This window comes from Vigna unguiculata, chromosome 4 (genome assembly GCF_004118075.2).
Source record: "Vigna unguiculata cultivar IT97K-499-35 chromosome 4, ASM411807v1, whole genome shotgun sequence".
In the NCBI taxonomy this organism is placed as follows: domain Eukaryota; kingdom Viridiplantae; phylum Streptophyta; class Magnoliopsida; order Fabales; family Fabaceae; genus Vigna; species Vigna unguiculata.
The window spans coordinates 4,709,884-4,734,909 of NC_040282.1; the positions used below are offsets into that span (position 1 = coordinate 4,709,884).

Sequence of the window (25,026 nt, forward strand, 5' to 3'; positions counted from 1 at the left end):
CTTCTATTACAACTCCATCTCAGCAGAATTAACTTTAATGTTCTCATACTCTGGTAAAATGGATTGTCACCGAAATGAAGTGTGACCATTTTAAAATTAAATGTTAAAATAAATGAGTTTAAAATTTTTAAAATGCGAAAATAAGTACAAGTGAGTAACTATTTTGCATTATAAAATTACAATTCTTATTTGGATCAAACGGCTAACTTTTCATATTCATTTCAGAAAATTCCTATATTATCCCGCAGAAAATAAACCTCGAAGATCCATCCCCAACAGAAGAGAGAATGTTAGAACTACCTTAGGGTCATGACAATTTAGCTAGCTACTTTCTTTGACTTATCAAGCTGTAAAGAATTTTCATGACGATTCCTGAAAAAAAAAAAACCTTGTAGTCAGGTAACACCGATCATGGGATAGATAAGTAGATGACAGAAAAAAGGGAACGATAGAGCATATAAAAAGCATTGGATTTTGAACGCATTCAATACATTCATAACTACTTTCTGATAAATCAGAAGCTTCAGACTTCAACAGTAAATTATTTCTCAATCCATGGATCCTTCTGATTTCCTATCATAGAAATAAAAGTTCAGCCAAAGGTAAAAAATTTAGAAAACATAGCACCAGAAAATAACTTTGAACTTACAAGTTTTTCATCCTCGAAATGAAGTTGTACTTTGCTTTTGGAATCTAAAAATTGTTGTATGACTTTTGATCCTTAAAATAATTTTTCTTTTGCTTTTCGTCCTTGCTATTTTGTTTTAATCCTTCTAATATATTTACTTTTCGTCCCAGTCCATATAATATAATATTTGTTCATTTGGAATTAGACCCTTTTTATCATTAACCGTAGCATGTTACCCCCTCTAATAATGTTTTCAACAACAACCATTATTTGTATGCCACAATGATGAGCCACCAAAATCACACAAGATAATCATCATAGCCAGCCTTTCACTTAGATAAAGAAACCATATGCTTAGATAGTAAAAACAGAAGAAGTTTTGCGGCAAAAGAGATCTTTGCATTCACATCTGGTGAAATTAAACAAACACTTGGATAAAGATGGTAGACAGATAGATCCAGGGATACTTACTTCTTGTACAATTTTATCAGTGATTGTTGCCTTGAATAGTCCATTCCCCGTTTTACAGTTTGTAATTGAACTGCACTCCCTGTTTCTAGTTGCTTTTCATTTTTTCCAGTTTTCTGTTTCTCTTTATTCCTTGATTCAGGTTTCCAGTTAGCTTTGACAAGAGATTCACCCAGTAAGTGAGCAACTTCTGAAGCCATTGCCTCTACTTTCTTCACATAAGGAAATGTCTCCTCATCAAATTGGTTGGACAACCACAAATACATAGATAATACTTGATGCCTAGTCTCAAGGTCTAGGAGTTCAGCATCATTTCGAGCAGAACTTCTTGGCATGCCCATAGCTACATTTACAGGGAGCTTCTGACCAAGAGATGTTGCATATCTAAGTAAATGGTGCATAGCTTTTGGTTCTCTAACATTGACAGGAGCAAAACAGAAATGAAAACGGTCTTCTAGAGATAATCCCTGGACCCTCTCTAACATATTAGCAATCTTCTTGACGTGACCATGTTGACACAAGAAGTATGACCCGTCCAAACGGCAACTTTCACCAAATTTTTCTAATATCTGGCTGAATGTCAAATCCGGAAGTTGCCCAGCAAACAATTCAATCTGTTCATAGTATGGAAACAGGCCTACCTTTTTCACATTATCAAAAGGTTGTTTCAAACACTCAACTAAGTAGTCCAAATCATCTAAATGCAAGGTTGTGGCAAGTCCATCAGGATATAGGCATCCTCTCCGGCCAGCTCTTCCTGCAATTTGCTTAACCTGCGATGCCGGAACAGGAACCATTTTGTCACCATTGTACTTTGTAAGGCTATTAAAAATCACCCTTCTGATGTTAAGGTTCAGGCCCATTCCCACTGCATCACTGGCCACCAGAACATCATATTCATTGCTTTGGTCGTTGAACAAACTAGCCTGCTGTCTACGAGTTTCAGGTGGAAGAGCACCATATATCACACAACAACGGTGTTTAGTCTGCTTCTCAATTGCCAACTTAGCCTCAAATATCTCTCTTCTAGAGAATGCAACTACACAATCCCCAGACCGAATATTTTCAAGATTTCCTAGCAGCGTCTTAGCTTCAACCACCAACGGTTTGAACCTCTCATAATTCTGTTCATACAACTCATCTCCAGTGTCTTGACAGATCTTCTTGACAATATCCATAACACTAGGATCACCACACAAATGTATCTCATCAGCCTTCAACCCAAGGAGAGCCCTTGTCCATGCATACCCCCTATTAGGATCTGCCATCATCTGAATCTCATCAATAACTGCCACATCATACAATTCCTGTGTCGATGCCATTTCCACAGTACATGCAACATGATTTGAAAACGGTACACGCTTATTTTCCTGCCCGGTCAACAAGCTGCAATAGATCCCCTTTGCATTAACCTTGTCAAAAACTTCCATAGCCAACAACCTAAGTGGACTACAATAAATCCCTTTTTTCGCCTCCATAAACCGCTGCAATGCATTATACGTCTTGCCGCTATTCGTCGGCCCACAATGATAAATAATCTTCCGTTTCATCGCTCTTGCAAATGGAAACCAAGTGTGTGGCTTGGTGAGGTCAGCCGACTCAACCATACCCCTGAACCTCTTTATCTCATCAGGAAATTTCTCCAAACAAAACTCCACAAATATTGGAAACAAAAAACTCACTGCCTCTTGGCTCGGCCCAAGATACTCCAAGTACTTGGCAACATCAACAGGGCATTTCTTCATGAGAAAGCTCTGGAACTTGTGTGCTGCTGTGGGAAAAAATGACAAACCAATATAAATAGCAAGGGCCTGATTGGATGCCCAACCTGATTTGGCAAACCAAACGCACACTTCTCGCAGCACCTCTACCTCTGACCTATCCAGACTTGCACCCCGTTTCCCACTGCACATTTCGCCGTACAACTCGACAGGGTCACGTGATGCCACGTGGTCAAATTCCTCACTCTTCTTCCCTAACTCATCGCCATTATCACTACCACTACTAATACTACTACATTCTTGCAAAGAATCAACAATTTCTAAATTGCATTCTTCACTACCATCGTTTGCAACAACCCCATGTTCACAAAAACCATTAATACTACTACTATCTTCATTTTCAAGCTCAAAATCAATGTTCTTACCACAATCTGCGTCGAACTCAGCTATCGGCGTCTCGCCGCCGCCGCCGCCGCCCTCATCTCCGGCGGCGGAAAAAGGTCTTGCGGGGAGGAATCTTTCGCCGGGAAGTCTCGAACTTTGGGAGAATCTCGGCCGAAGGAGCGGGTTTGAGAAACGGGTCGAAATTGGGGAAACCGGGTTCTGAAAAGTGTGGAATTGGGAGTGGTTGAAGAGAAGAGCTTGAAGCTTTGAGAGGGTTCTCTTGCGTGTGCACAAGTGGAAGAGGCCTCTAGCCATTGGAATAGGTTCAACAGAGAGAATGAAAGAGGACACAGAAGTGGGGCATTCAGATTAGGGTTTTTTTATTTTGTTCTGTTCAATGGCGGAAATTAGAGGGAAAGAGAAGGGGTTGGATAAATTTAATATTTGATAATTAGGGCGTGGAAGTGTGTTTTGAGAGAATGAATGAGAGGAATTTTAGGGAAGGGTCTGGTTAGGGATTTAGACGTCGAAGAAAATCTAGGGCTTCATCAATGTAATCTTTTGATGGCTTTTATTTATTTCTTGCACAATTTTAAGCAAAGTAAATATTTTCATAGCACATAATTTAGTTTCTCTAAGCGTACATGTAATACATTCTCAAATGTCTATTTACATAGAAAATTGATTCAATTGCTTATAAATTGTTTTCTGTAATAGAACTTTTGAATAATAAAAAAGTTTTCTCAATTAAACAATACTTTTAAAAATTTAATTTACAAGCATTAAAAAGTTTTATTAAATGATCCAATTGTACACTAGTTTGTATAATGAAATTGTAAGATTTATAATAATTGATTTAAAATTCAATACAAGTATTTTTCTTTTTATTAACTAGCAATATAAGATCTTTAATCCGAGAATAATGTGAATGACTAAAATTAATCTCTAAATTAATTTAATTTAATTCAATTCCACTCATTCATTGTATTTTTAAATTTCAGAGCAAAATTTTGACACTTTTTTTAAATACTATTGTTGGAGCAAAATTTTAATTTGATAATTCACTTCTTCCAGTCCATTTTTTCAATCCAAAAAATCCATGCTTATACTGTTTTTCAATAAAAAATAAAGGATAATTTTTTAGTATAAGTCTATAAATATCTTTTGTACCTTTTTTTTCCATAAAAAAAAAAAATTACTTCTATAATATACAAAAGAAGTATTTGTATTAACCGATCATATATTTTATGAGATAAAACTTCAATTTCATCGGAGAAAATCACAAACAGAACACAAGATTTTTTTCTTTGTTTTAAATATTGAACCATAGATTCTGCTGTCAGAAAACATGACATTAATATCTCAAATTCCATAATCATAGAGCCACCCTTGACCCCTTATCCCTCTTCCTTCCACTCCCGAAAATTCAGCTTCCAAATTTACCTTCTTTCACTCCAATTTTCACCTCAAATCAGAAATGCTAGTTCTGTCAGCATGCAATTTGTGGTCAGTGAGAGTGCCAACCCACAGAAGAAGAAGAAGCTGTGTCCTCAGCCGCCGTGAGATTTGCTTCGATGGAATGTCCTCTGTCTGCTCTCACTCCCGACACTCCCCAAACGACGCCGTTTCATCCAACAGGTTCGCCCCCATTACGCTATGTATCCCCATTGGTTTTGCAAATTGAGATTTCCGTAAAAGACTGCACTGGGTGTGGTCCTTTTGTGGTTGCATTTCAAAAGTTTGAGTCTTTGTGCATGCTAGAGTCCATTTTCATCTTCAAACTAAGGGGGTGTTTGGTTTGGAAAAGCATTTTCTGTTTTCTGTTTTCAAAAAGTTTGCATAAGAAGCAGTGGGAAAAAAGTGTTATTAAAAACTGACATGAGTGTTAAGGTAGTTACAACAAAAGTCGTTAAATTTATCATACATGATAATTTGTGATTGAATGACAATATAGGTTTACATTAGGAGTGCGTAATTTTTTTTCTCCTTCGTAATTGACTGTGAAAAAACATAAGTTTTTCATGACAAACTGCAATTGGGTGTGTGTCTTTTGTGTTTGCATTTGCAAAGTTTGAGTCTTTGTGCATCAAGAGTGCGTTTTCGTTGTTGGTGTTGCTTCTTTATTTTTTATTTTTTTTGTGGGGTTGAAACTTTGATTGACGTGTGCATGTTTGATTGAATACACATGTAGCGGCAGCACAATTCAAGTTCAAGATAAAACTTTGGATTTTGATGCAATGGTGAAGAAGCTTGTTCTATCTCCAACACGACGTGTGTTAGTGGCGAGTTTAACTGTGTTTTCCTGTTTATGTTCTTCAAGGTACATGTCAGGTCCGCACGGTTCTGCTTTTGTGTTCAGCTTGTTTGATTGACTATATCTTCGTAAGTTCATAACTATTGCTATGTATGTATGGCATGGTAAAATTGTTAGACTTTCATAATGATTACTTCGGAAAACATATCTAAAGCGATTTCTAAGAATAGTTCTAATACTTCCTATATTCTCTTCCTACTGATTCTCCTACTTACTAGATAATGAAATAATAGAATTTTTTTATATTTTCTGGACATTAAGCGCATTTTCTAATACTTTCTTTATAAAGTGTTATGAGGATTTGTAGGAAGATACAATATTACCCAATTCTAATTATTTGACCATGTAAAAATCTTTACGCCCATAGTGCATGACAATTAAACTATCATCAACAGGGTATTGCTAATTTGCTAAAATATTTATATTTATATCTTTGTAAATGCTAGTGAGATGGACCACCTTTGATTTGGTGTATTTCACTAGTAGTTTATAATATGGACATGGAACTGTGAGTTGCCAATGGTGGGAGGAAGATATTCTGTAGTCAGATAGAAAGAACTTTGAATCTTAACCTTTAATTATGTTTTTTTATCCTTCATAAAATTCATATAATATTAGAAGAAAAAAGAAAGCCATTAGATCGTGATTATACCCTGGACTGTCTGAAATGTGTGTGCAGTGATTCTAGGTCCTTGATGGTGTCATGAGTTCATAGTTGTTACATGTCACCAATTGTAATAAATACATAACAAGTGAAGTGCAGTCAGCGAATTGTAGCAGCGTGTTCTATTTTTCTATTTTCTTTCATTATAAACATGTTATTATATTCTCTTATGCAAGTCTCTTTTAGTATTTACCAGAAAAGTTTATCTTCATGTCATAACTTGTAAATGTACAGCCCTGGCATTGGGGGATCCATCAGTAACACTTGAAGAAGTAACCCCTCCTGTGTTTTCTTCTGGGCCACTCTTTCCCATAGAGGTCAGCTTTCAACTATAGCCCCTATTTTGTCTGTAGTGTCTGCATGACATATTTCTTATACTGTTGCAGCAATAGTTAATTCCAATTCATTGTGATTGGCAGGATCGAATTGTCCAACTATTTGAAAAAAACACATATTCTGTTGTTAACATTTTTGATGTGACATTACGTCCTCAGCTTAATATAACTGGTGTGGTTGAGGTAACTCAGTACTTAATCTATAATATCTCATGTTAAATCTATAATAACTCAGTACTCTATCTAATAAGCATGATAGGTTTTTTTATTGTCCTACACTAGAATATCAAACAGTTTAATTTGTTTTTTGTATCTATACTACCAGATTCCTGAAGGAAACGGTTCGGGAGTAGTGTGGGATGAGGAGGGCCACATTGTGACAAATTATCATGGTGAGAATCAGTGGGGGAACAGTTTCTATGCTATGTTTGGCTTCAATCTCTAAAATAACACAAACACATTTAGCTTTTGATCTCTTCAGTAAGATTTTGTTGACCTCTCCGTGTGAATGGATAAGGTTTCTCGTATGTGGATCTTTTGATTTATCTCCTTTTTGCTCTTTCTTTGAAATCTTTAGCTCCATTTTTCTGCTTGCCTAATGTATTTGCTGTGCTCTGATGGAAAGCTCTGTACTATGCGCTTGTTAATTTGTATGCATATTTTCCCAATCTCAGTGTATTCAGTAGGCTTGCAAGACCAGGTGCTGACATGTGATTGTTACATTCTTGTATTATTCAGTAGTTGGCAATGCCCTTTCAAAAAACCCGAAGGCTGGTGAGGTGGTTGCCAGAGTTAATATTCTAGCATCAGAAGGGTGAGGCTCATGTAGACTGTTTTTTCTTTGCATATAATGTCAAATTTCAGTTTCAACATATGTAATTCTGATTTCTACTCTTTCAATTATAAAGGTTACAAAAGAATTTCGAAGGTAGACTCATCGGAGCTGACCGTTTAAAGGATCTTGCTGTCTTGAAGGCATGATTTCTATTTTACTTTCTGAACTTATTTCTTCTGTAAATCAATTGTCTGATTTCCATAACATCTCTGTTGCACTCTATATCATTTTTTCTTCCAAGTTGGATATTCTTTTGTTGTTACTAAGGTTCCTATTAACATATGAGGTCTTCTGTTTTACTTTTATAATAATCTGTTCCATCAAATGATTGATTCATCATTGAAATTCTAAAGGTTTGTCTTTTTCTTTAGTTCATTACATGTTACTAAAAGTTGCTTTCTTGTTAATAAAATTGTGCATACACATGACAAGTATTAACAAATCCACAAATACAGGTAGATGCCCCTAAAGATATTTTAAGGCCTATCAAGGTGGGGCAATCATCGTCTCTAAAAGTTGGGCAACAATGTTTGGCAATTGGAAATCCATTTGGTTTTGATCACACCCTCACAGTTGGTGTTATAAGTGGACTTAACCGAGATATCTTTAGTCAAACTGGGGTAACAATTGGTGGTGGTGTTCAAACTGATGCAGCAATAAATCCTGGGAACAGGTTACAATGTTTTCTTGGTCAAAATGTTTTCTTTTTATTTTTTCATGATGCTATCGAGTGTTAACTGGTTGTTATATAAAATGCTGCATTTCTTACTTTTCCTGTGATGCTTACAGTGGAGGCCCTCTTCTCAATTCCAAAGGAAGCTTAATTGGGATTAATACTGCAATATTTACTCAGACAGGCAAGTTATTTTACCATCACAATCAGAAGGAATTGATGTATATATGAAAATTGTAGCTGAGAAAATCTTTTGGGTTCACTTGTAAACACAATTCTACCACTTTTTCCTTCATTACATTGTTGATTCATTCACTTTACTTTGCATGGAGAAATGACTGTTTAAGCTGCAAGTTCTAGTTTTGCATGCTTCATGTTTTTGTTTCTTTTCTTGCTATTGCAGGAACATCAGCTGGTGTAGGATTTGCAATCCCATCTTCAACTGTATTAAGAATTGTTCCTCAACTCATTCAGTTTGGAAAAGTAAGTGTTTCATGGAACCAAAATATGCAAAAAGAATGTAGCAAGTCTTCAACTTTCCTGTGGTATCCTTATTAACATTACAAGGTTTATAATTTGTGATTGAAGGTTGTTAGAGCTGGTTTAGATGTGGATATTGCACCGGACTTAATTGCAAACCAACTTAATGTTCGAAATGGAGCTCTTGTTCTTCTGGTAAATCCACAAGATTCTCTCTTGTTACACTTATAAATCATTGTTTAACTCTGTTGAACTTGTGTTCCTCAGGTTCCTGCAAATAGTGTTGCTGCCAAAGCTGGGTTAAATCCCACCACAAGGGGATTTGCTGGAAATATAGTCCTTGGAGATATCATTGTTGCAGTTGACAATAAGCCTGTGAGTTCTCTTCTGAAGAATTTTTTTTGTTAACTTTCCTTAGGTAATGCATATAATAAACTTGTGTTAATTAATTTGATTATAAGTTTGGTGCATCTTTGGCAGGTGAAGAGCAAAGCAGAGTTGTTGAAAGCATTGGATGAGTATAATGTAGGAGATAAAGTGGTGTTGATGGTTCAGAGGGGTAATGAAAAGTTGGAGCTGCCTGTGGTACTTGAGGAACAAAGTTCTTGAAATGGTTTTTGGTTTATGTGCATTGATGTGTTGTTATACACCCACAAATGTATTATATTTGCAGACAATATTTTGTTGTACAATTAGCAAAATAGAAAAGAAAGTAATTCATATGTGTAATCAGGATCTTATAATAGCAGTATGATGTGATTCAATTGAGTCTCTATTTTTGTAAAAAAAACTCGATTTGGTCTCTTCTGTTGAATGGACTTTAACATTATCTGAAAGTATTATGTATCAAAATTTAGGTCTGTCATATGTTAAAATTTAAATCATTTTCTATATTTCACGTCTTAAAATAAAAGGAATTTTAAGATAGACCGATCTTATACACGTCTTGGCATGGATTTTGTTGGCATATTGGTCTTTAATACCCTAATATACAATACCTAATGAAAAGTTGGAACGGTTTGTATAATTTCACAATACCTAAAAAGGTGAGTATAGGTTATTTTTTAAGTCAAAATATGATTCCTTGTGTGCAAAACATTGTTAATTATTTTAGCATTCATATAAAACATTGTTAATTTTTTTTTTTTCATTTCAATCTATTTCGACATAAAAAGTTCAAAATATTCGATACGTTATTTCTTAAGTCAAAATATGATTCCTTGCGTGCAAAACTTGGTTGGATTAGTAACAAATATAATACTCCAAATGAAAAGAGTGGTAAGATAAAAAACAAAGTCAAACGTTGCTAGTTTCATATATTTCTGCTCAAGAAATAATGGAAACAACATAAGAAAGTGATGTGTTTGGCTTTTTTTTCAACTAGTTCACATACTCAGAAACCAACATAAAAAATAAATTATGCTTTATTGATTGGTTTAACAATAATATATTAACATTGTAACAGATATTCCCTGTTGATTAAAGAAAATAACACTGCATTACACAGATTTTGAGAGCTACCAATCAATTTCGTGTGGAAGATGTTTAAAGTATTTGAAACCATGAATATTCCAAATTCTAATCCATGTTTTTCTGGCATGGAAAATTACATCAAGTAATTCTTTATTATCATTAACACATATTAAAAAATTGGTTTTAATTTTTATTAATTGGCAAACATCTATCTATTTCTTAATTTAGGATTAAATATGTTTAGTCCCTTAACTTTTAATGAATTTTGGAATTAGTCTCTTTTGAAACTTAAATCAATTTAGTCCTTCATCTTCCGAAATACGTGGATTTAGTCATTTTAATCAAATTTTGTTATATTTATTTGATGTTTCGTACACATTTCAGGGTTGTATTTGAGTTGTTTATAGTGTTTGACACATTTTCTCTTCAATGTTAAGTCAAATACTATTATGAAATGAATTTAAAATGTCAAATAAATTCAAGAAAATTTGATTAAAAGGACTAAATCCATGTATTTCGAAAGATGAACTAAATTGGTCTAAAGTTTCAAAATGGACTAATTCTAAAATTCACTTTTAAAATTAAGGGACTAAAAACATATTTAACCCTTTAATTTATATGAGACATTCCATCATTTACTAAGAATTAGGATTAAAATAAAAACATTACAAAAGCTAAATAAAACTATATGGTATATGAGAATTAAAAAGACATTTAAATAATTTTATAATTCACCATTGGAAATTTGGAAGTTGTTTCCATGCTGTTGCTTCCTAAATCCATTGAGAGGGAATATTTTTATTTATTTTTTATTTTACAGTTAAAAGACTAAGTAAATTATTTGAATAGAAGCAATATTCTAACTCCGATTTTACGCAGTAATTAACGTTGTTAAATTTGATTTAGAGCGATTCTTCTTTATAATGGATAAGGTTGAATTTGCGGCACTAACTTTTTCACTTTTTAATTGAACAAAAATAGAAATACACAAAGTGATATTTGAGAAAACAATGGAAGGAAGAGAACGGATTTGAATATATACTTTTTTTAAAGTAAAATTCATAATCTGTAATCATGATATTACTGTCATCATCCTATTTTTAATAAATAAAAAAGTTTAATGCGTATATTTGCGTACACGTTTATTAAATATTTCTTTTAGGCTTAAATACCTTGTTGGTCTTCATTTTCGTAGTGTTTGTTGCAAATGGTCCTCATTTTCACAGAATGTTTAAAATGGTCCTCATTTTTGCAATTCGTGTTTTATTTGGTCCTTTTCTGTAACGCCGTTTAAATCATTAATGGAACATTGTACATGTGGCACGATTTTGTATTAGGGTGTGTTACGTGTACTGTACATGTGGCTTAATTAGATATTTGGGGATAAATAAGTGAGCTAGGGTTTTGGTAGGGAATGTTTGGGCAGTTGATGAGTTTTGGCAATCTTGTTCCTCCATTCTCAATTGGTATTGGTATTGCTGCAATGTTCTTCTTTCTGCAATCCCATTATATAGGTATGTTACGGTCTCAATCTTCTTCCTTTACCTCTGGTTGTAATCGTTGGAGGCAACCGTGTTGTATCACTTCGTGCACTATTGGTGGTTCAACGAGAAACGAATTAACCCCGATTTGTAGTTGCAGAGAGATGGTTGCTTTGAGGATGGTAAGAACTCCAAAGAATATTGGTAGAAAATTTTGGGTACAATCTATTTTTACTTTTGTGTTAATAATAAAGTAGTTTTAATTTTTGGTTTATTGATTTACAGAGTGGTGGTTCCAATAATGTGGGCTGCAACTTTTTCAAATGATGGTGTTGATGAAAAGGATGTCATCATCATGACACAAATGAGGCAGATTAATGATTTGGAGAAGTCATTGAAGGTTGCTGAGAAGAGGCTGCAATTAGTAATAGGGAGTTCTTATTGTATTATTCGTACTGTTATTGTGTGTAATCTTTTAAAGTCCAATCTGTTTTGTACTATTGTTAAATGAAAAAATGAATTAGTTTGATTATGTTGATATTAGTCCCAACATGTTTAAAATGACATCTTAATCTGAGCATTGAAGTAAGTGAAATTGATTTAAGTTTGGGAAAAATTAAATTGATATAAGTCTGGAAGAAGTTAAATTCATAACATTAATTCATCCTCATCAAAATGCACTACATCAATGTTTGGCAAAAGTGAAACTGAATGAAGTTTAAGGAAAGTCAAAATGCAGTACATCAATAATGAATTCTACATCAGAAATTCTAAAAAATAACTAAGAGGTTTGTAGCTGCTATCATGGCCTCCTCCTAATCTGTAATTTCATCCTAAGCTGCTGAGATGGTTCTTCTAGTGTTGGTAGTGGTGTTGCTTGACTCTCCATTTCATTCCTTGGTGGTTGAGTTGTTTGAGTTTCAGCAGTTGGTGCATTCTCAGCAGGTTGGGCATCTGGTGCAGTCTCAGCAGGTGTTGCAGTCTGCTTATCCACATATGGGCAATTGTTCCTGTTATGTCCAATATGACGACATATGCTACATTTTTTTTTCTATGACCTCCTTTGCTGATTTGTGTGTTATCCTTTCTCAACTCCCACTCTTCCAACCTTCTTTTTTTCTTGGGTCTTCCTGGTAAGATTCTCTTATATGGTGGATCGACGTCAGGGTAGGGAGTTCTTTCCCATAAGACTTCACCACTAACTGGAAAGATGATGAATTGATATATTTCTTCATAGGTGGATCTCCTGAAACAGATTGGTATGAAATCCTCAGCATTGACATTGATGAAATTCATTGTTGCAATAGCATGGCAGCAAGAGATAGCAGTCAGAAGCCATTTCCTACAGCTGCAATGTTGAGCATCCACATTCACTGTGTACTTGTCTCCAACCATGGATATGTGCCTCACTTCAAATATCTTTTCTCCTGACCAGCTGCAAATATCATTACACATATCAGTACACGAATAAGTTGATTGTGTTAAAAAAAGACAAAAACCTAACCTTGGGATCCAATATTTGGTTAACTCCTTTTCCTTATGTAGAGTCTGTCAAGGACCTTTGGGCAAATGTTTCCTTCAAAAGTTGTAACCTTTTTTCTCTTGGTGACCCACCTTTCCATTAAATAAACTCTGATTTCCTCGAGCATGGTGATTATGGGTTTGCCTCTTGCATCTACTATGACACTATTAAAAGCTTCACTCATATTGTTGACAATTGTGTCGCATATGGCTCGACCACTAAATCTAGACTTGGACCAGAACCTGCATAAATAATAGCGTCAGTATTGATATCAGGTATTTGTACAGAAATCAGGTATTTGTATAGAAATCAGGTATTTGTACAGTAGATATGCCTTGGAGGTATAACAATAAGGTATCTGTAAGCATCAATATTTAACTCTTTAATTGTTAACATCACTCTTTCCCAAACTGCTGGGTGTGTGCTCCTAGCAGCCTTCCACATGAGTATCTTTAATTTTTGGCCAGAGAATCTTTTTCTGAAATTTGCATACAGATGCCTCATGCAAAACCTGTGCTCAGCAGTGGGTAATAGGTCCTGAATGGCAGGCACTAATCCTTGTGCAATGATAAGATTATTAGTACTTACAACATTAAACAAAAATTAATAAATTGAACATATATTAAACATACCTTTTGTTGGTCAGACATAAAGGTCATTGTCCTACACACGTCAATACCTCCAAGATCATCAATAAGCAATTCCAAGAACCATGTCCAAGTTTCTTTATTTTCAACTTCCACAACAGCATACGCTAAGGGCAGTAACTGATCATTAGCATCTCTACCCACAACACTCAACAACTCACCTCCATATTTTCCTTTTAAAAAACAACCATCCAAACCTATGATGGGTCTACAGAAGACAAAGAAATTTCTCTAATTGCAAAATTTCCCCTAAATTAAAAAATTAACGTTAATTAGCCACCTGTACAGTACACGTAACACACCCTAATACAAACCGTGCCACCTGCACAATGTTCCGTTAATGATTTAAACGACGTTACAGAAAAGGACCAAATAAAACACGAATTGCGAAAATGAGGACCATTCTAAACATTCGGTAAAAATGAGGATCATTTTAAACATTATGTGAAAATGAGGACCATTCGCAACAAACACTAAGAAAATGAGGATCAAAAAGGTATTTAAGCCTTTCTTTTATAAAAGTAAAAATTATATTATCAAGAATTTAATATTGGATATTTTTTAATTTCAAACAATAATAAAGACATGTTAATTATACAAATTTAAAAATAAAATGTTAAATAAGTTAAAAGTATTTTATTAATTAAAAAAGTTGTACTTATCCATCGTAATGATATCCGATTTAAAAGTTAAATATTATTTATAAGATTAAACGTATTTTTATCCTTTAACTTTTAATAAAAATTAGAATCAGTCTTTTTTAGAAATTTTGAATCAATTTAATCCCTTAATTTTGTAGATGTGTGAATTTAGTTTTTTAACTAAATTTTATTAAATTTATTTGATTATTTGACGTTTCAAATATATATCAGTGTAATATTTTAGTTTGTTTACATCGTCTAACTTTAACCCATGTTTGTTTCAATGTTAACTAAGAAACATGCTTGAAACGTCAACTAACCTTCAAAAATCTGATTTAAAGGACTAAATTTTAGTATTTCTAAAAATAAAAGACGATTCAAATTTTTTAAATTAAAAAAAAAACTAATTTCAATTTTCATGAAAAATTAATGATAAAAACATATTTAAATCTTATTTCTATTCATGCTTAACTTCATGAAGTTGACAAAGTGAATAAAAACTTATAAGTTGATCAAATTCACCTCATATTTTATCTGGACGGATAAAAAAATAAAAATAAAAATTAATAACGATAAAACAAAATCCGAACCATTCAAATTAAATCTACAATAAACTAAGTTGATTCGTATAATCCACTAAACTAAATAAAAAAAATAATCCAAATTTAAATAAAAAAATTCTTTAGTAAAAAGTTTTTCATTTATCATGACAATATTAAATTACTTATTTTAACCTAAAATTGATGATTTGATTCTGAAAAATCGGATACTTTTCTTTAGTTTACCATTACTATTTGCTAATTTTCTCAATACAGAAATTCATTATAGTAACATTTTAGAGAAATTTGGATTTTGATTTTTTATTGTCTTTTCTGTAGTGTCTTAAAATTATCATGACGATCACTATTTTAAAATTTTAAAACATATTAAAAATATATTTAAAGTGTCAAAATAGTATATTTTTAATACTCGTTATAATCTGATTCACTTGATAATGAACGTTTCAGAGCAGAGTTTCTAATATATATATATATATATATGTACTCTCTCAAAACAAAGTAATATATAAATGTGAGGCTATATTTTAATACATGATTTTTTATTAGGTGAAGTGAATTTTAAAATTAGTCCATTTCGAAATTTTGAATCAATTTAGTCATTTATTGTTCGAAATACGTGAATTTAGTTATTTTAATCAAATTTGATTAGGTTGATATGATGTTTCGTACGCATTTCAGGATTATAGTTGAGTTGTTTATACTGCGAGACACATTTTTTATTTTATCTTTAATGTTAAATCATATACTATTATGAAACATATTTAAAATGTCAAATAAATTTAACAAAATTTGATTAAAATGACTAAATTTATATATTTTAAAAAATAAAAGACTAAATTGGTTTAAAATTTCAAAATGAACTGATTCCAAAATTTATTAAGAGATCTAAAACATTTTCGACCTTTTTATTATGGGAACCTAAAAATTGGAAAAATGGTAAAGCATAGTTTAAAGTGTTAATTATGTTTGGGGTGGTGTCCACACAGAGACAGGGACTTAGGTTGCTGGATTTTGACCAGTTTTCCAACATGGGTTGTAAACCCTAAGACACACGAAAGAGACAACAATGGCATCAAACGAGGTCTAAGTTCTTGTAAATTCACTATCTTTGGATTTTTATCTTTACCAATTTAGTAGACTCCTATGTTGCTACATACCTGCCTACCCTTAAGGGGCATGGTTAGCAATTTTATGCAATGTCATTTCACCATCTCTTCAACTCTTCAAATTTTATATATCTTTTATCATCACCATCATCATTTCCCATTAATAAAAAATAGGTTAAATTTAATTTATTTGAAGAGAAATTCATTTGCGTGTGCTTTTTTCAGAATTTGTGACAGGTCACATGTTCATATCGGAATATAAGATGTGAAAAGTTTGGCATAGAAAAGGGAATGTTGCAATCCAAGAATGAGCACAAATGTGACAAAAATTGTCTCAGAAGAGTCTGAGAAGAATGATGCAGAGAATTTCTCACACAGAAAGCAACATTAACAGTATTATATTGAACAATGGGGTCCTTCCCACATACTTCACAAAGGAACAATTCAAAATAGAATTGTTTACATGTAGAAAACGAAAAACAACTACGTTGGAAGGTTGCCTTGTCATGTTGTGCTTGTCTTTGATTTGTTGAAGATAAAAGGAAATGTTTGTGAGCATCAGCAGTGAAAGTGAAACAATCACAGCACAGATTCACAATATAAAAACACCTCATAATGCTTCTAATTCTGCAGTCTCTTCTGATCCTTAATTTTTTGTCATTCATTCACACAAATAACACTGAAAGGGGTTTTACTTTTTCTTGACTTGGTTGGTGACATATTCCTTTGGAAAGAGCTTAAATAGCATACAAACACACCCTCTTCTCAACACCAAAGTCATCATCATTTTCATTGGAGCCATATCCTAAAAGGGAGGCAGAAGTTTTGGGAACAGAAACCTTATTGGGAGGCACATAACTTGAAATTTGCAAACACTGTGAGTTATCACAACTTGAAACTTCTTTTGTGTCATTATACATATTTCAGAACACCAAATAAATAATGGGTTTTGTTTTCCCAAACTTGCATTATCTTATATCATACATAGCCATGAGAAAAGTTATAATATAATAAATATCTTATATTTCACTGTCACTTACTGAGTTGAAGCTTCTTACAGATATTTGAAAAAGTAGTGACATCTTGAGAAGCCTCTCTCTATATATATTTGCATTTGGCTTTTGGAGAAGTGATCCAAAAGAACATGGAGGAGAGGAATGAGATGGAAAAGATTGATGATGTTATGCCAGGATTTCGTTTTCACCCCACTGATGAAGAGCTTGTTGATTTCTATCTCAAGAGAAAAATTCAGCAGAAGTCTCTCCCTATTGAACTGATTAAGCAAGTGGATATTTACAAACATGATCCATGGGACCTTCCAAGTAAGAACTCTCATGCCTCACACACCCTCATTTTTTTTTTCCATCTTTCTCTTCTTCTGCTGTTTGGCTTTATGCCAGATACACAAATGTTACATATACATTTATACTAATCTGCAACAAAGTTTTCCTAGTTTTGTTTGGCCTTTGTATTTCTAATGTAAATTTTAAAGTCAAACTGAAGTATAGGTTTTGTCATAAAAGAAATTAACAGTTTAGAATGTAGAGACTAAACTAAAACTAATTTTGACTAAATCTTGAGGCACCTAAAACACATTACACTCTTCTTAAGTTGTAGAGAAATCATCAAAGGTTTAACTGTTTAAAACTACACAACTTTTTTCTATATTTAACTTGCTCATTAATATCTTAGCTATGCTGATACTTCTATGTATTACTATGAACTTTGACATCTGAGCTATGCTGATACTTCAGAGTATATTTAACTTGGTTTCCTTTTGTTGTTTTTATGCACAAAAGAGCTTGCAGGCACAGGGGAGAAAGAGTGGTACTTCTATTGTCCAAGGGACAGAAAATACAGGAATAGTGCACGGCCAAATAGGGTGACAAGAGCTGGGTTTTGGAAGGCCACTGGAACTGACAGACCTATATATTCCTCTGAAGGAAAGTGCATTGGTCTGAAGAAGTCTCTTGTGTTCTACCGAGGAAGAGCTGCCAAAGGAATGAAAACTGATTGGATGATGCATGAGTTTAGGCTTCCTTGCATCTCTGACTCTTCCCCTTCCAAAAAACTCTCAGACAAAACCCTCCCTCCAACTGTATGTATTCAACCAATTCTTTATACATGAAATTTCAAGTCATAATATAGGTTAAAGAGACTAATCTTGTCATCTTCATACTCATAAACTATACAGAGGAGTGTTAATGCCATACATACACATTCTCTGACAACATTTATTTAGTATATTCTTCTTACACATTCTATATCTTGATACAGATTTGTTGAAAATATTGTGTGTGCTTTCAGGATTCATGGGCAATCTGTAGGATATTCAAGAAAACCAACTCCATTTCCATGGCACAGAAAGCTTTATCACACCCTTGGATCTCTCAGTTATCTGGAAGCATGGTATCAGACATGTTCACACAGGGTGCAGCAACAAACCATCATCTAGGATCACCAGCCATTCAATTTTGTGAAGATAAGCAAGAGTTAAACCAAGTCTCCAACAATGAAATCAACACCAACTTCACAGCTTCAGATATTCCCAGTTACAAACCCATCGACAGCATCACAGTTCCCAAGCCTTCACCACAAATTCCTGTTTCAGATGATTTCATATTCTACACAGAACATACCAAGTGCACACTTGATGCCAGTTCCATGCTTTCTCCCAACCCTGACTACATAACATTTGAAGAGCCAAACCAGCAACAGTATAGTGGCTTCTCGACCAATCTACCTCACTTCATCCAACAACAAAACATGAGCACAGAAACAGTAACAAAGGAACAACAAGATTGGGAAACAATTGGGAGAACCACTGGTTTTCCCTTTACTTTGCTTCCCCCATATGATTCATGGAAGTCTTCTTCTGTGGTTTGGGAGTCACCTTCTTGCCCCAGTGACATCTCCACTACCTATTCCACCAGTAAATGCTACACTTGATTCATCAACCAAATTGGGTGCATTCATGGTGTGTGTGATCAGGTTTACCACTTCTACAATTTTGGTATATTTACCACTAAAATCAATACCACTAGGTGCTGATTTTACTTGTAAATATACAAGGGTTACCATTGCTTCCTTGTTCGTAGTTAAATGTACCTGAAGGTAACCTCCACCAAGAAACACAGAAAAGAGTCCAAATTTTACAAGTCATGCATGTGCTGGGAAAATAGATCTTCCATGTTAGTTTTTCATATGACAGGATCATGTGAAGGGAAAAAAAATACACAAAAATTCTAGTTCTTATGTGTGTCTATGTTTCTAATTCATGTGATTCTCTCACATTTGCTAAACTCTCTAGGAATGATTCATTTTGGGTGCAGCAATCACTTGTTTCAAGGAGGTTTGCTTATATGCTTATATATTTCATGTGCTTGGTATTATATTTACCAAGATGTACATATAGTTCCATTTTCTGCATATAGCTTTAATTTTTTGTACTGGTTTATTATCCATTTCCCTTCTGTTATGTTTCTCTGTTTTCTATATTTCAATATTAGTGTCTAACAAAAATAAATAATAAATAGCTTTCACTGTTTTATACAAGAAATGAGTAATACTGACAAATTGATTCATATCATGAGAGGATAGTGCAGGAACGTGGCGTGCAAGAATGAATATGAGAAGTGAAATGAATAAATATATAGTAAAAAAGGTTATGTCTTAATTTAACATATAAAATAATATACAGGAATGGATAATTAGATATACACACTATAAAGATATAATACTTTCATTGTGCAGAGAAGCCAATTTTCTGGTCACCGCATACAGAGATAGCACAGAATTACAAGTTTCTTTATTTCAGGATTATCCATCAACTAGTTGCTTCTATGGATTAACTGATTTTGAGATCAAACATTTTTAATTCAATTTGTTAAAAGTCTTTATCTAAAATAATAACTTAGTAAAAATGCAAAAAGGTATTTTACACTGTAAATCTAATCATAATGAGTTATTGCTTCATCAAAAAGAAATTGTTTGTTCAAGTTATCAAACAAGGTGTAGGTTTCTTTAAATAAAGTGTTTGGGTTTGATTCTTGTGGATTGATGAAGAACATGATTATTAGAAAATATGGACATGGATGAAGATGAGGGTAAAGTTGTCATTTCTCAGATTATGGGATGCAAGAAGAAAAAAGAGAGGTACCGGAAGAAACAGCCTTGTAACTTTCTTTTCCAAACATTTGAATGGGTTCGTTAACGCAATTCTTTTTGTAAATTTTCATTTTGCACCTTCTTACTTTCTTATCCTACACTCATAATACAAGAAATGATTACATTTACATGTCATAATACCTCATAATTGAAACTATATTCTAAAATATTCTGAAATCCTAAAGAAATTCTAAATTATATATGAAACAATCTAAAATTATTCAATATATATTATAAATTATATAATGTGAAATCATACTTGATTATATAATTCTATTTCAGATTATACAATATAAAATTACTTTCCAAATTATTTGAATGTTCAATGTATATAATCTGAAATATACTATATATTATAACAACATTAATATTTTTTGTATTACAAGGTAAAAAAAGAAAGCATACCATAAAATAATAATCCTTTTTAATTTTGTTTTTTAATCATCTCAACCCGTTCTTTAATAATAAAATAAAATGAATCAATGAAAATACACAAGTTTCTTACAAAATATGCTAAAGTATAATAATAATTTTTTAGACTAGTTATTGAGTTTGAATCTTATAATGTAATTTTTATTTTCATTAATCACAACTTAATTTTCATTGCTATATATTATAAGTAATATATATATATATATATATATATATATATATATATATATATATATATATATATATATATATATATCTTTCAAGGTGAAGAAATTATCAAAACACTAGTCAATTTTAATGTATATAAAGCATTAGCTATAAACAAAAAGCTAAAAAGTCATAGTTGATGTCACATTTTTTCTTATAATCACTTTATTGGTGAAAGTGTCCATCTTCATTGGAAGATCTAACTTGTAATTCTTAGTGTGATACCTCTATTTCATTCTCTATTTACAAAACACCAACAATTTAGTTGTGGAAAGAATAAAAATTTCCTTGGCTACATCCAAATTATGTACAAAACTAGCAAATGCTAGGAAAAAGTGAGAAAGATGGTGGTTCTATATGTATCCTTCTGTTTACAATATTGATATTGTTTAGTTTATTATGACACCATACTAGTTGATCCTTTGTTATTTTTGACATGTTTAACACTCTCCAAACCAACTTTATCTCCACTTGAGGAAAAATGTAAAGAAAATTATCTCTACTATTTTCCTCATGCTTTTGGAACATCCTGAGTATGCTACTTCTGCTCTTCAAAAATTCACCAAGTCTTCTTTCCTTCTGCATAAATGAAAAGAAATAGTTAACAAAAGAAGAAACATCACAAATCCCATATTATATATGTTAGAAGTCTCACATCGACCAGAGATAAGGAGATTTCGTAGTATATAAATAGGTGCAAATCTCACTTTATAAACCAATTTTATAAGATTGAGTTAGGCTTAAAGTCCACTTCTTAACATGGTATGGTACGATCAAAGGAAACTTTGTTTCAGAAGTCTCAATTACCTTCTGAAGTTCTACTTGAATCTCCCTTAGAAATTCTGAATCTGCAGGATTTTGGAGTTTTACTTGAGTTTCTCTTGAACCTCTATGAGCTGAGCTAGATGCATCTTTATCAGCTTTAGTGAAATGCCAAAATATCCTTATTGATTCTTCCAAAATCTCAACCAGCATTTCACTTGTGATTTCATTTTTTTCTGCATATTTCTCTTCATCCTTCGTGTTATCCTCTGCACCCAGTTAATGTTTTCTACACATTAGATACTAGTTTTCTTGCTAATGGATTTTTATATTGTTCTGCATGTAGTTCATAACAAGGTTTAAAGATAGATGTGAAAAAATTCACAGTATATTGAAAGTTTTCTCACCTCTTATAACTGGAACATGAAGAAGGTTTTGCATGGCACAACGATTCCTGGCATAGTATTCAACTCTTGGACCTTGGAAACGTTCATTCTCCAAGAATCTTAATAGAAGCACTTGAAATTGTTGGAACTCTTCAGCCACTTCACTGTAACTTTGAAACCTGTGTTGATCAGATTCCCATAACTGCAAGGCCTTGTCATACTCCCAACTAAGAAATTCCCAAGAAAGACACAACTGTCCCACATAAACCATTTCCAAGTCACTGTAAATTTCTCTTCTGAACTTCTTCAATGGATCAGATTCAAACTTCTTACGTTTACAATGGTGAAAGAGATGTGAAATCGAGGATGTGATGGCTGGAGAAGAGTTCTCATGACTTGAAAATGATAGCATAAGGTCTGTGGTCTTAAGGGCACCTATAACACCATCACAGTTAGAAAAACAATATTATGATTGGATTCTTAACCACTAAACTAAGCACAGTGTAAAATCTAAATCATAAATTATGAATCATTGAGTGAAAACAGGTGAAAGGTTAGAACTACTGACCAATGGCAAACAGTTTCTGGTAATTTAAGATATCAAATTTTCTCATTCTTTCTGTGTAACTCTTGTAGAGTTTTGTGAGATCATTTCTGGTACTGCCATGCTTGAAATTTTCATCAATTTCCCATGGCTTCAAGTCTTTCATTATTGTTTGTGTCTCAAAGGTTGTAGGCAAACCAGTGGCTTTGACCTTGTTCAGCTCCATCTTGAGCTGTTCTATCAATTCTTGGTGTTCCCATTGTGCATCAAATCTGTAGGAATCCTCAAGATCTGAACCTGTCGAACCATGCAACTTCATGCCATGCCTATCTTCAAAACAATGGCCTTTCAAATTTTTGATCTCAATAATATCTGAATCTTTCTGCACTCTCATCTCTTCCTTCAAGTTTCTTATCTCAACCATTGTCTCTCTATGTTCAACATGAAAACCTTCTGATCTTGTTTCTCCCTCAAAGTCCACATTTTCCTTTGCTAGCACTCCATTTTCTTCATCATGGTTTTCCAAAGTGTCAAGCTTAACAGTGGTTCCAAAATCTGTGTCTAACAAAAACCCACCTCCTACAGAACTAGTCATAGAATCTAATTCAAAGCTCACACAAATGAAATCATCTTCAGAATAGACACTATCCACAACTGAAATTTCTTCAATAAACTCATTGGCATTCAGATTCTCCACTTGATGTTCATTCGGCTGTTCTACTGAAGGCTCAGTATGGGGCCTCACTGCTTGATCAACATAACTTTCTGGTTCAAGGCTCCCTTTAGATTCAACTGCAAAATCATTTTCCCAAGGAAAATATTTTGAATGAACACATGGTTCATCGAAGAAGGTGCTGAAATTGTTACCTGAGATGAACTCATGCTTGTTGGTGATTCCAGGAGCCTTATCCTTGTCAGTGTTCACAAAATCAGAAGTTTCACTAGAGTTCCAAGTTTGATATTGGAATTTGAAAACCAACATCATTTTCTCCTTTTCTTCAACGCCAAAGTTTCCAATATAGTTAGTAATAGTAACTGTTTCAGAACAATCCCCATTGGACTTCGCTTCTGGTTCAGAACCATTTGCATCATTACCTTCCTGAAATCTTTCACTTTTGAACTCTGCAACTTTGGAATGTTCAGAGCAATCTTCTTCAACCTCAGTTTTAATATCAGAGTTGTGAAGATCAGTGTGATAGTTTTCATGGAAAAGGCTTGAAGAACAATCTGAATTGATTGCTTCATGACTGAAGTATCTGCAATAAAAATAATAAAGTTAAGAAAATTACCACAAGTGGCTAGTAGCTTAATTTATGATGTGATGAAAACTTCAATTTCAGTACCTCATGAGGATTCTGGTGAAAACCCAGAACAGAGTGTCCACAAGCTGTACGAGGAAAATCCAAGCATACCACGAGAAAAGATCCATCCTTTGGTGCAAAATCTCTTTAAATATGATGTATTTTCTTTGGAAAATAAGTGGGTTTTTCATGGAAATCTCATTTATCCATTTCTTCCTACATAATTTCTCAATTTCCTAATAAACCAAAACAGATCAATTGAAACAGTGAAGGTCATGCAAACTTTCGATTTGTAATTTCTGATGACCTTGTAACTATAAAGACTAAGATATGTACGTAAAAATCAAGATTTAATCATTGAGAAAAACAAACTAGGTTTACACCATATTGGAAGCAAGGATTAAGGGAAGAAAAGAGCATGTGAGCAACTTGATTTTGACTTTATGAGCCTCTCTTGGGTTGCTTTAGAGCCATGAAATCCCCATGAATTGAGGGGATTTTGTTCTATACATCATCATTCTCTTTTATACGCTCCATTGATACCAGACACACAAAAGGGGGAATTGTGTTGAACCGAAAGTTTTGTCAATTTTTGAATTTGTTATTGACCCTAAATTTCTGCAGATACAAACAAATGTTGCAGGTTTCATGCATTTGTAAGGAACTGAAAATTCACACACTGTGACAGTGAAAACTTAACCATGCATAGATTGAGAAAGGACTAAACAAATGGTATCAACAACAATGTGTTGCTACCTTATCATTGCTTTAACAAAGTTCTAACCATTATTATTGTAAAAAATCTACATTTAAACCAATTTAAATTACTATCAAATCTCATGAAAATATGCAACAAGTCTCTTTTTTCGATTTTACGATCAAATCTCTCGAAAATACTTGTTAAAGAATCTATAAAGTTTTTATTGGAATTTACTTCAGAAAAGTTATAAAATTTTTAACCAACATGGGATACTAGTTAGTGTTTGTCCTTTTTCTTTTCTTTTATTCATGCATTAAAGTTAAACTACTTTAATATAAAAGTGAACACAGAACAATGTTTTTCTGAGTGGATTTTATTAGTTGTTGGAAACATTATTCCAGTTTTGTTTGCTGAGAAAAGGACAACATGGATTGACCTGGCCAAACAAAGATCACTCTTTTACTCTTTATTCTGTGGAATTTATGCATTTGGTTCTACTTTGGCCTGCATGCTACAACCATGAGAAGTTTCCTTCCAAACCCTAAAAGTAGAAAAAACCCTAATTAAAGTGAGAAGGGAATTATGGGATTTACTT

General features: G+C 33.2%; 5 protein-coding genes across 8 annotated transcripts; 2 read left to right on the top strand and 3 right to left on the bottom strand.

Moving 5' to 3' along the window:
* Positions 1 to 113: 113 nt before the first annotated feature.
* Positions 114 to 3,753, bottom strand: LOC114182125 (DExH-box ATP-dependent RNA helicase DExH18, mitochondrial). Its single transcript, XM_028068902.1, has 2 exons — positions 1,100 to 3,753; positions 114 to 372 (listed from the first exon to the last, which is right to left on the bottom strand). The coding sequence occupies exons 1-2, from the start codon at positions 3,514 to 3,516 to the stop codon at positions 318 to 320; spliced, it is 2,472 nt and encodes an 823-aa protein (XP_027924703.1). The 5' UTR covers positions 3,517 to 3,753; the 3' UTR covers positions 114 to 317.
* A 738-nt stretch (positions 3,754 to 4,491) lies between these two features.
* LOC114181442 (protease Do-like 8, chloroplastic) lies at positions 4,492 to 9,338 on the top strand. 2 transcript variants are annotated; one of them, XM_028067903.1, is made up of 13 exons: positions 4,492 to 4,839; positions 5,399 to 5,532; positions 6,414 to 6,496; positions 6,599 to 6,697; positions 6,840 to 6,906; positions 7,253 to 7,328; positions 7,423 to 7,489; positions 7,805 to 8,022; positions 8,139 to 8,206; positions 8,426 to 8,505; positions 8,611 to 8,697; positions 8,770 to 8,877; positions 8,983 to 9,338. In XM_028067903.1, exons 1-13 carry the CDS (start codon positions 4,679 to 4,681, stop codon positions 9,109 to 9,111), a joined length of 1,377 nt encoding a protein of 458 aa, XP_027923704.1. In that variant the 5' UTR covers positions 4,492 to 4,678; the 3' UTR covers positions 9,112 to 9,338. The 2 variants fall into 2 exon arrangements, with proteins under 2 accessions (XP_027923704.1, XP_027923703.1); XM_028067902.1 differs by having other exon boundaries at positions 4,494 to 4,839; positions 5,393 to 5,532.
* Positions 9,339 to 12,141: 2,803 nt separating this feature from the next.
* LOC114182056 lies at positions 12,142 to 16,852 on the bottom strand. The gene is made up of 6 exons (XM_028068804.1): positions 16,691 to 16,852; positions 13,611 to 13,745; positions 13,313 to 13,515; positions 13,071 to 13,220; positions 12,565 to 12,891; positions 12,142 to 12,163 (listed from the first exon to the last, which is right to left on the bottom strand). Exons 1-6 carry the CDS (start codon positions 16,850 to 16,852, stop codon positions 12,142 to 12,144), a joined length of 999 nt encoding a protein of 332 aa, XP_027924605.1.
* LOC114181692 (protein FEZ) lies at positions 15,820 to 19,376 on the top strand. The gene is made up of 5 exons (XM_028068216.1): positions 15,820 to 15,907; positions 16,158 to 16,809; positions 16,993 to 17,254; positions 17,732 to 18,030; positions 18,240 to 19,376. The coding sequence occupies exons 3-5, from the start codon at positions 17,077 to 17,079 to the stop codon at positions 18,879 to 18,881; spliced, it is 1,119 nt and encodes a 372-aa protein (XP_027924017.1). The 5' UTR covers positions 15,820 to 15,907; positions 16,158 to 16,809; positions 16,993 to 17,076; the 3' UTR covers positions 18,882 to 19,376.
* A 1,622-nt stretch (positions 19,377 to 20,998) lies between these two features.
* On the bottom strand, positions 20,999 to 24,542 carry LOC114181194. Of its 3 annotated transcripts, XM_028067567.1 has the most exons (6): positions 23,774 to 24,513; positions 23,298 to 23,686; positions 22,455 to 23,222; positions 21,908 to 22,321; positions 21,546 to 21,769; positions 20,999 to 21,317 (listed from the first exon to the last, which is right to left on the bottom strand). In XM_028067567.1, the coding sequence occupies exons 1-6, from the start codon at positions 23,920 to 23,922 to the stop codon at positions 21,054 to 21,056; spliced, it is 2,208 nt and encodes a 735-aa protein (XP_027923368.1). In that variant the 5' UTR covers positions 23,923 to 24,513; the 3' UTR covers positions 20,999 to 21,053. The 3 variants fall into 3 exon arrangements, with proteins under 3 accessions (XP_027923368.1, XP_027923367.1, XP_027923369.1); XM_028067566.1 differs by having other exon boundaries at positions 22,455 to 23,686; XM_028067568.1 differs by lacking the exons at positions 20,999 to 21,317; positions 21,546 to 21,769 and adding an exon at positions 21,775 to 21,836 and having other exon boundaries at positions 22,455 to 23,686; positions 23,774 to 24,542.
* Between the last annotated feature and the right edge of the window lie 484 nt (positions 24,543 to 25,026).